The 11,093-nt window shown below is 38.6% G+C and overlaps 1 protein-coding gene across 1 annotated transcript; it reads right to left on the bottom strand.

Annotated features, from left to right (window-relative positions):
* Positions 1-253: 253 nt before the first annotated feature.
* On the bottom strand, positions 254-3,590 carry LOC113929910 (T-cell-specific guanine nucleotide triphosphate-binding protein 2-like). The gene is given in 3 exon segments (XM_027607138.1): positions 254-425; positions 427-1,597; positions 3,509-3,590. Coding segments are annotated over 3 exon segments (1,425 nt in total).
* Positions 3,591-11,093: the final 7,503 nt, after the last annotated feature.

Genomic DNA, 11,093 nt, shown 5'->3' with positions numbered 1-11,093 from the left:
GTGTTATACTCCCTACTAAGCAGAAAATTCCAGATTTCTGTCCTTCATTTTCCCAAGAAGGATCATATGAAGGAAGGATTTTTTAGAGCTTATTCTCTCACTGTCAAATAATAGTCACTAAGTTCATGGTTTGTTTAAGAGTGCATTATGGAAATATCTGTGACAATCCCTGAGGGCTGTGGGTCAGGATTGCTTCAGGGGAGCCCTAAGTCAACTTTCCAGGCACCAGTGCCATGCCAGCACCAAGAATAATTCAGGAACTGGCTGTCTCACTTTTCCCATTATAATTCCCAACATCCTTAAGTAGATAGGCTTGTCCAGAGCCCATGGAGTCCTTAAAAATCTCTTCTTTTTTAAGAAGAACTTTCACATCACTCACCACAGTCTCAAGGAAATAATTTTGCAAATAGAAAATCTTTCTAAAGACCAGTGGCAATGGGTTGTCCACTAACAGAGCAGAATTTTTCCACATATCTCAGCAGTTTTTCCCCTAGCAACTCATCATCCTTCTCAAGTGAGAGCAAATGGGGAGACCTAAGTTTTGCCTTGAGTTTCTCCACTGACACGTGCAAGTCCTTGGCCATGATTTCCAGGGATGCATCATCCAGCCCAGAGTAAGACCTGTAAAGTGTTAAAGTCTCCTCCAGCTTCTCCACATCGTTATCACTGATCAAGCCCAGGAAAGGGTTCGGGGTTGATGTTCCAGCCTTCAGGGCCTCCAACCATATCTTCCATCTCAGAGAATCCCTCCTCCAATCAGTGGCAGTCTCCATAACTTTCGGCAAGTATTGCATGAAGATGTGGTGCTTGGGGACTGGGAGCTCCCTCAGAAGGGTGGTCTCCAGTCTTTAGAAATCATAGCCAGACAACTCAAGGCTGGAGACTAAGAAGATCTGAGGATCACTCACATTGGCCTCCTGCAAATGTGTCACATGGTCATTGCAGATCCTTTGCAGGATTTCATGCTTATCAAATGTGTTGGGTTTACTCATTTCTAGGTTATGTAAATAACTGTCTACTTTACTTTGGACAAAATTTTTCTTCATTTTTCTAATTGCTGTAGCCAGATACAGATCATTGTCCTTAAAGCATGTAGCAGAGATGATAATAAAGAAATCATATTCACCAAATTTCATTTTATTTAGATATTTCTGTGGCTGTAAGGTAGTAGTCCTCACACTGGGCAGGTCCCATAATGTTACATTGGGAAACTTTGGGTGTTTGTATGGAGTTCTCTTAAAGGTTGTCTCCACTACCCCAACAGGGGCAGCCCCATCATCCTCGTGACCCACTCTCCACAGGGCATTGATAAAGCTGGACTTCCCTGTCCCAGACTCCCCAGTCACAGCAATGTTTACTGGGGCATTCTCCATGTCTCTCAATGCATCACTGATTACAGAAACTGCTCTCTGAAGGTCCCACTTCACCACTTGTGATTGAATCAAGGTGATGGTTTCCTGAGAGAGAATTTTTCTTTCCAGCTTGAATTCCTTAAAAAATTTCTCAAAGCTGTAAGCCAAATCACCACCCTTTCTATGAGAGGATATGGAACAGGAAGATTGACCCATGACTGAAGCAGTAGAAGACACTATGGGGAGGAGAGAAGAAGGAAAGAATAAGAATTAGCACAATGAGGGGTGGCTTGGGATATGCTATTATGGACAGGAAGAACCACATTCCTGGCCATAATATTGTAGCCAGGTGCCCTTCTCTTTCTTTCCAGGCATTTTTTGAACTTCTGACTAGAAATAGTTTGCCCTTGCTCAGACTCTTCCCTTATCTTGGGAAGCCCTTCTTCCTTAGACACTTTTCATTCTTCCAGACTAACTTCAAAGCCTAATTCTTCTTTCCAAACTTTTCTGCCCACATTATTTTTTCCTTATCTTGCTTCAGTTTTCTTTATCTGTAATGTTATGAAAATAATACTTCTTCTTGGTGGAAATCTAAGAAGACAGCACCAGCATTTACCCCCACACCCTTTCCTGCCTGTGGTGTGAGAGTCTCCAGAAGATCCACTTCTGATAACCTCCAACCTCATGTCATAGACTTTGGTTCTCATATGGGGCAGCTAAATAAGGATGAGTAGGTCCTTTCTTTCTTAGAGAAGATACTGTACATCTTTATTAGGAGATAGAAACTTTTAATGATTGTAAATGTCTTTTATTTTATCTAGAAAGTATGTTGGCTCATGAAACAAGGTGTTGAAAGGACTCTTTGTTTTTCCTAGAGCAGAAACAGCAGGTGTCATGGATCCCCATGTTCTAAAAAACCATGTTGGGCTATCCACCTGGGACTTGCTATGAACCACCATGACAGTCCTGAGACCCCACTCATCACCTGCTTCATACATATGTATAAAAGGAGACAGAAATCAAGTCAGGGAAATAATCCACCTAGGGGACTGACTGATGTATGAAGTGTCATTGGTACAAAAGATGGTGTTAACAAAGACTGAAGCAGAAGCTGACTGGGATGTAAGGCAGTCATGATAAAGAGGTCCTTCTGTTACTTTCTCTGATATCAATCAAATTGAACTGGATATGGAATCCTGAATCTATCTGATCACTGGAGTCTTATACTTCTGTTCTTCAACAGAAGAAATCATATACCCAGGACTAAAGGTAATGTGAAAGACTTGTATACTGTCCCCCAAAGAGATAGAGAGAAGAGTTTTTAGACCAGGAAGCAAGTCACCTCAAGTCAACACTGATGTCTGGGCAGCATGCAGGCTGGAGAGGTGTGCTTGTGAGGGATCAGGCACTTCACCTGGGGGTTCCCTGGTAGCCACAGGCTGCAGCCCACAATAGGATGGCAAAAAAAATATTTTTGGAAGAAATTATTCAGACCAAGTGTACATTGTCTGGACTGGCACATATATGAATGGGGCATGCAGACATTCTCCTTAGAAGAGAGAACTAAGAGAGTCTATCTTGTCAAGGGTGAAAGGGGCAGCTCTTAAGCAACTAAGAATCATGGCGCCAGCACTTCTGGCTACCCCGCAGGAATAGTCTTCACATAGAGAAGAATGGAAATCCTGAACATCTGGCATGTACAGGGACAACCTCTCACTGTTTGGAGATCAAACCACCCCACCACCCCTTTGGGGAGCAGGCAACACACAAAGTAGAATGAGCAAGATTGAGTGTGCTAGTGGATATACGACCTGGACCTCAAGAAGGACCCAACAAGGTGAGACTCCAACTCCATTAGGTATAGTCTCATGCCTGTGCATTCTTAAAGGATGGGGGAAAATGCACAAGAGGTTGAGAAAATCTGACTGAGACAGGTCCTAAGGAATGGAACAAATAAAAGATAAGGGAACCAAATGACAGGGTTAGAGGACAAGCAGATATGGACAGCAAAATTTTGTGTGCTGAGCAAATTTCAAGCCATGACCTATTGTTTAAGGTTCCATACCTCACCTGATGTTGTATGTGATGTTCTGTTATTTATTATTTTCTGCTGCAACAGCAATGCAGGGGGAGCAGGAGCAGAGTAGTTTATGGTATACCTGGGAGCTTGTATTCCATCCTCTGGCAGTGTGTCCTCTGAAACTGGGATAGAAATGAGAGGAAATGTGAAAACTCCATGGCAATAAACCTTAGATGTGCATCTCTACATACATTTCTCATGTCATTCTCTTTACAACCCTACATGGACATTATAATCTTTTCCACCATGAATTAAGAATCAAATAAATGAAGAGGTTGAGGGACAGACAATGAGGGTTCCCCCATTAGCAAAGCTCAGAGCTAGGATTCAAGTTTAGGGCCCTCTTGCAAGGGCAGAGCTCTGTCTCAGGAAGCAAAGGCAGAGCACACATTTGGGTGGGCAGAGGTGAAACTAGGACTCAAAATGAAGTCAGTGTGAAACACACAGGATTTATATTCCAAGAAGAGATGTGTTAAAAAGAAAGTCATAATGGATCCACTTAAATTAAAGCCCCAAGTCAGTAAACCAAGATTTAGTACCTAACAGCAGTTTCAACCCCCAGAGATGTAGTCTTTCAGCAGCCAACATGGCAATGTCCTGGTCAGCACTAAAAACTATACTGACAGATCCTCTTCTCTCCTCCTCGAAGGGCAACATTGCCTAAAACAATGGATTCTCTACTAATAATTTGTCTCCTACTTTCTCTTTTCACCTAAAAACCTTTTCATTTTTGCAGGTCAATGGAGCTCCTTTCTGTTTGCTAGGTGGGATACTACCCAATTAAAAAATTACTTAATAAAGCCAATGAGGTCTTTAGAATATACTTGCTTGAATTTTTTTAACAGATTTGGTGTCAGTGTCTGGATCCAAAGCAAATTTCTGACTATATTTGGGGACTACAAGAAACACAGGTGTGGTGTCCCATGAATCATTTTGAGTTCACTGTCTTTCTCAACATTTCCAAGGATCATTAATAAGTCCATCTTGCTTTGAGCTCTGTTCTTTTCTGCATTAGAGCTCCTGATTGAATTGGCTTTCCAGCACAGGGTTAATGTATAACTCTATCACTGACACAGGAGACTCTGACAAAGCACCAGTTCTTAGCCCTTGGTTAAATCCAGAAGTCCACATTGGAATCCCTTCCCCAGTTGCAATCCACAGTCTGTATTTACTGCTCTTTGCTGGCTTAGTCTGTTCCCTGTTTCCTGTCTGCAGTCTTCATTAATGGAACCTGCTAAATATATATAATGGAATATTATTCAACCATAAAAAGAATGAAATCTTGCCATTTGCAAAGAAGTGGATGGAGCTAGACAGTATTATGCTATGTGAAATAAGTCAGTCAAACAAAGAAAAATACTGTATTATTTCAAACATCTGTGGAATTTAGGAAACAAAACAAATCATCATAGGAGGAAAAAATAGAGAGAAAAACCAAGAAAAGACTTAACTATAGAGAAAAAAACTGATAGTTACCAGAGAGGAAGCGAGGAGGGGGATGGAATAAATAAGCAGTGGGGTTTAAGGAATATACTTGTGATGAGCATGGTTATTTAATGTAAGTGTTGGACTACTAAATTGTACACCTGAAACTAATATTATACTGTATGTTAACTAACTGGAATTTAAGCACTGGGTGTTATACACAACTAATGAATCATTGAACACTATATCAAAAACTAATGATGTACTATATGTTGGCTAATTGAACTTAATGAAAAAAAAGACTCATAACAAAAGTAAAATAAATAAATAAATACTTAAAAAAAAGAACTATGGTTCTGGAGGCTATAAGAATCTACAAGCTTTTTTTGTGTGTGTCCTGAATAAGTTGGCTTGGTAAGTATGAGGTTGGGAGTCACAAAATAAGGCCACACAAAAATGAGAGTTGCCCTCTAATTTCAACTAGATTTGGTTAGAGAGAAATGTGTGTTAAACTCCATTTGTAGTCAGGGTCCTACTAAACCAGCCCTTGGGGAATTTACAACTTAGAATTATATTTACCATTATGGTCTTTCTTGTCACAGAGAAAGGCAAAAAAGAGAGAAGGGCATGGGGGATGCACAAGGACAACACTGCCCCAAAGCCATTAGCTGATTTTTGTAAGTTTTTTAACCAGTGGGGCTCAAAGACTGGAGCTTTAGGTTGGTGGGTTTGTCTGGGATAGAGCTTGGAGGAAACTTCATTGCTCCTGGAGAGAGGGCAGGCAAACAACCCAGAGATAGAGTGAAAACAGCAATCTGAAAAATGCCTGGGACACACAAATGGGAGATTCTTCACTTTACTGAGAGTACTTCTTTGAGAACAGCAAGCATGGAGAACCCTCTTTGGGGACAAAGGAGCTGGCTGGAGCCATTTCCCTACCCCTGCCCCTCAGTATAAAAACAGAACCACTTGCAGTAAACACCTGAGCACCAACACTGGCTGCCTAACCTGCTTACATCAAATCCCACAAACCCATGTTCTACCAGAACTACCCATCTTGGTTAAATTTGCCTTGGTCCCAATGCAGCACACTACTTCCCCAGAAGACAAGCAGAAACCACCACACACACCGCATCTCCAGACCAGAGAGGTTTACAAATTCTAGTTGAAGTAACATCGGGTCTCATTTAACAAACAGACCAGAACACACCTACTTAAAACTCAGCACACTCTGAAAAAGGTCCAAACACTTTCCCTGTAGGAAAGGACAGCTTCTGCGGATGATGGGCCTGAAGGATAAAGTAGCAAAAACATAGTAGCTGGGTGTACACAGCACACACCAGAGAACATCAAGAAGCACCAGGCCACAGACACTTCAAAAAGCCATTATCTCAGGATCAGGAACATAATGGGCTTTTCTAACACAGAAAAGAACAGAGACTTAGACAAAATACCAAGACAGAAGAATTCATCCCAGTTGAAATAACAAGAGGAGGTCACACCCAGAGATCTAATCAAAACAGATATAAGTAATATGCCTGATGGATAATTTAAAGCAATAATCACAAATACACTGGGTTTGAGAAAAGAATGGAAGAATGCAAGGAGGCCCTTACCAAAGAGTTAAAAAACAGAAATGAGAAATGCAGTAATTGACATTCAAAACAGATTGGATGCAATGAACACAAAGTTAGAAAAAAAGGAATGAATAAGTGATAAAGAGAATGAAACAATGGAAAATAATGAAGTTGAACAAAAATGAGAAAAAATAAATATGCAACACAAGAATAGACTTAGGGAACTCAGTAACTCCATCAAACGTAATAACATTTGTATTATAGGAGTCCCAGAAGAAGAAGAGAGAGAAAAGGGGACATAAAATTTATTTGGGGAAATCATAGCTTAAAATTTCCCAAATCTGGGGAAGGTAACAGACATCCAAAACCAGGAGGCGCAGAGAATTCCCACCAAATTCAACAAAAACAAGTCAACACCAAGACATATTGTAATTAAATTTGCAAAATATAGCAATAAGGAAAAAATCTTAAAAGAAGCAAGACAAATATTGTTAAAATGTCTGTGCTATCCAATCGATCTACACATTTAATGTAATCCCTATCTAAATACCATCAACATTTTCCACAAAACTGAAACAAACAATACAAAATTTGTATGGAAACAGAAGACCCAAGTAGCCAAAGGAATGTTGAAAAAGAAAACCAAGGCTGGAGGCATCAAAATCCCACACTTAAAGCTGTATTACAAAGCTATAATTGGCAAGATAATATGGGACTGACACAAAAACAGACACATATATCAATGGAACAGAATAGAGAACCCAGAAATGGACCCTCAACCCGCAATGGTCAACTAATCTTCAACAAAACAGGAAAGAATATCCAACAAATGGTGTTGGGAAAAATGTACAACCACATGAGGAAGAATGAAACTGGACCATGCTCTCACACTATACACAAAAATAAATTCAAAATGAGTGAAAGACCGAAATGTGAGATAGGAATCCATCAAAATCCTCGAGAACACAGGCAAAAACCTCTTTGACCTAGGCCACAGCAATTTCTTGCTAGATACAACTCCAAAGGCAAGGGAAACAAAAGTAAAAATGAACTTTTGGGACTTCATTAAGATAAAAAGCTATTGCACAACAACGGTAACAATCGATAAAACTAAAGGCAACCCACGGAATGGGAGAAGATATTTGCAAATCTCTTATCAGATAAAGGGCTAGTATCCAAGATCTATAAAGAACTTCTCAAACTCAACACCCAAACAAAAATCCAGTCAAGAAATGGGCAGAAGACATGAACAGACACTTCTCCAAAGAAGACATACACATGACCAACAGACACATGAAGGTGCTCAACATTACTCATTATCAGGGAAATACAAATCGAAACCACAATGAGATACCACCTCACACTGGTCAGAATGGCTAACATGAACAACTCAGGAAGCAACAGATGTTGGCAAGAATGCAAAGAAAGCAGAACCCTCTTACACTGTTGGTGGGAATGCAAACTGGTATAGCCACTCTGGAGAACAGTATGGATTTTCCTCAAAAAGTTAAAAATAGAGGTACGCTATGACCAAGCAATTGCACTACTAAGTATTTATCTGAAAGATACAAACATAGTGATTTGAAAGGACACATGCACCCCAATGTTTATAGCAGCAATGTCCACAATAGTCAAAATATGGAAAGAGCCCAGGTGTCCATCAACAGATGAATGGATAAAGAAGAGGTGGTATGTATATAATATGGAATGTTACTCAGTCATCAAAAAGAATGAAATCTTGCCATTTCCAATAATGTGGTTGGAACTAGAGGGTATTATGCTAAGCAAAATAAGTCAGTCAGAGAAAGAAAATACCACATGATTTCACTCGTATGTGGAATTTAAGAAATAAAAGAGATGAACATAGGGGAAGGGAAGGAAAAATAAAATAAGATGAAAACAGAGAGGGGAAACAAACCATAAGAGACTCTTAACTCCAGGAAACAAACTGAGGGTTGCTGGAAGGGAGGTGGGTGGTGGGATGGAGTAATTGAGTGATGGACATTAGGGAGGGCACTTGAAGTAATGAACACGGGGTGTTGTATGCTAAATTCTAATTATGAAACTAATAATACAGTATATGTTAAATTGAATTTAAATAAAAATTTAAAAAATAAAAATAAAAGCCACGTATACTTTTAAACAAAGAAGCCGACAAAAGAAGTTCCTAAATTACAAGGAAAGACTGACAAGGCTAGTTGCCAATCATTCAAGAGAAACTTGACAGGCCCTAAAGAAGTGGCACGATATCAACATGCTGAATGGGAAAAAATCTACAGTCAAGAATACTTTAACCAGGAAGGCTATCATTCAGAATAGAAGGAGAGATAACAGAGTTTCCCAGACAAACAAAGCTAAAGGATTTCATGACCAGTAAACCAGCCCTGCAAGAACTATGAAAAGGACTCCTTGAGTGGGAAGGAAACACCAAAAGTGACAAAAGCAAGAAAGGAACAGAGAAAATCTCCAGAAACAATGACAAAACAGGTAATAAAATGGCACTAAATACATATCTATCAGTTATTACTCTGAATGTAAATGGACTAAATGCTCCAAACAAAAGACATAGGGTGTCAGAATGGATTTAAAAAAAAAAATACCCATCTACATGCTGCCTAAAAGAGATTCATTTCAGACCTAGAGACACCTGTACATTGCAGGTGAAGGGATGGAGAAATAATCATGCAAACGGGCATCAAAAGAAAGCCAGAGTAATGACACTTATATCAGACAAACCAGATTTTAAACCAAAGAAGGTGACAAGTGATGAAGAAGGGCACTATATCATAATCAAGGGGAGTATTCAACAAGGAAATCTAACAATTGTGAATATTTATGCACCAAACATGGGAGCACCCAAATATATAAAACAATAACAAACAAAAAGGAACTCATTGATAATAATACAATAATAGCTGGGTCTTTAACAACATCCACTTACATCAGTGGACAGATCATCTAAGCAGAAAACCAACAAGGAAATAATGGCTTTGAATGACACACTGGACCAGATGATCTTAACAGATATATTCATAACATTCCACCCTATGTCACCAAAATACACACTGGACATTCTTTTGAAGTGCACGTTGGATATTCCCCAGAAGAGGTCACAGACTGGGTCACAAATCAGCCCTCATCAAGTACAAAAAGAAAGAGATCATAGATGCATATTTTCTGGCAATAACATTATGAAATTAGAAGTCAATCACAAGAAAAAATTTGGAAAAACCAAAAATAAATGGATGTTAAACAACATCTACTACAGAGTGAATGGGTCAACTTAGAAGTCAAAGAGGAAATAAAAATTACATGGAAACAAATGAGAATGAAAACACAACACTCTAAAAATTTGGGATGTAACAAAAGTGGTCATAAGAAGGAAGTGTATAGCAATACAGGCCTACCTAAAGAAGAAAGAAAAAAAAATCTCAAAAAACAACCTAAACTTACATCTTAAAAAGTCAGAAAAAGAACAAATGAAGCCTAAATCCTGCAGTAGAAGGGAAATAAAAGATTAGAGCAGACATAAATGATATAGAAACTAAAAAAAAAAAAAAAGAAGAGATTAATGAAACCAGAAGCTGGTTCTTTGAAAACATTAAGAAAATTGATAATCCACTAGCCAGTCTTAACAGTAAGAAAAAAGAAAAGACCCAAATAAATAAATCACAAATGAGAGAGGAGAAATAGCAACCAATACCACAGAAATACAAACAATAAGAGATTATGAAAAACTATATGCCAACAAATTGGACAACCTGCAAGAAAAGGATAAGTTCCTAGAAACATAAGCTACCAAAACTGAAACAGGAAGAAATAGAAAACCTTAACAGACCTATAACCAGCAAAGAAATTGAATCAGTAATCAAAAATCTCCCAAGAAACAAAAGTCAAGGATGAGCTGGCCCCACAGTTGAATTCTACAAACATTTGAAGAAGAATTAATACCTATTCTTCTAATATTACTCCAAAAAATAGAAATAGAGGAAAAATTCCAAATTCATTCTATGAGACCAGCATTATCCTAATTCCGAAACCACACGAAGACTTCACTAAAAAGGAGAACTACAGACCAATATCCCTGATGATCATGGATGCAAAAACTATCAGTAAAATGTTAGCAAAATGATTCCAACAACACAGTAAAAGAATCATTCACCATGATCAAGTGGGATTTATCCCTGGACGTCAATAGTGGTTCAAATTTTGCAAATCAGTTGATGTGATACACCACATTAATAAAAGAAAGAATAAGAAAACTATGATCCTTTCACTAGATGTAGAAAAAAACATTTCACAAAGTACAACATCCATTTATGACTAAAAAAACTCTCAACAAAGTGGGTTAGAAGGAACATACCTCAAAATAAGAAAGGCCAAATACAAAATACCCACAGCTAATATCATCCTCAAAGGAGAAAAACAGAGAGCTTTTCCTCTATGGTCAGGAACAGGACAGGGATTTGCACATTCACCATGGTTATCTAACATTATACTGGAAGTCCTAGCTTTGGCAATCAAAAAAAAAAGAAAGAAAGAAAGAAAAAAGAAATGAAGAAAGAAAAGGCATCCAAATTGGCAAGAAAGAAGTCAAACTTTTACTATTTGCAGATGACATGATACAGTGTGTACAAAACCTGAAAGACTCAACCAAAA

The sequence above is a fragment of the Zalophus californianus genome, chromosome 5 (genome assembly GCF_009762305.2).
Source record: "Zalophus californianus isolate mZalCal1 chromosome 5, mZalCal1.pri.v2, whole genome shotgun sequence".
Classification (NCBI taxonomy): domain Eukaryota; kingdom Metazoa; phylum Chordata; class Mammalia; order Carnivora; family Otariidae; genus Zalophus; species Zalophus californianus.
Note: the sequence above shows the minus strand (reverse complement) of the source record. Positions and strands in the feature narration are given on the sequence as shown.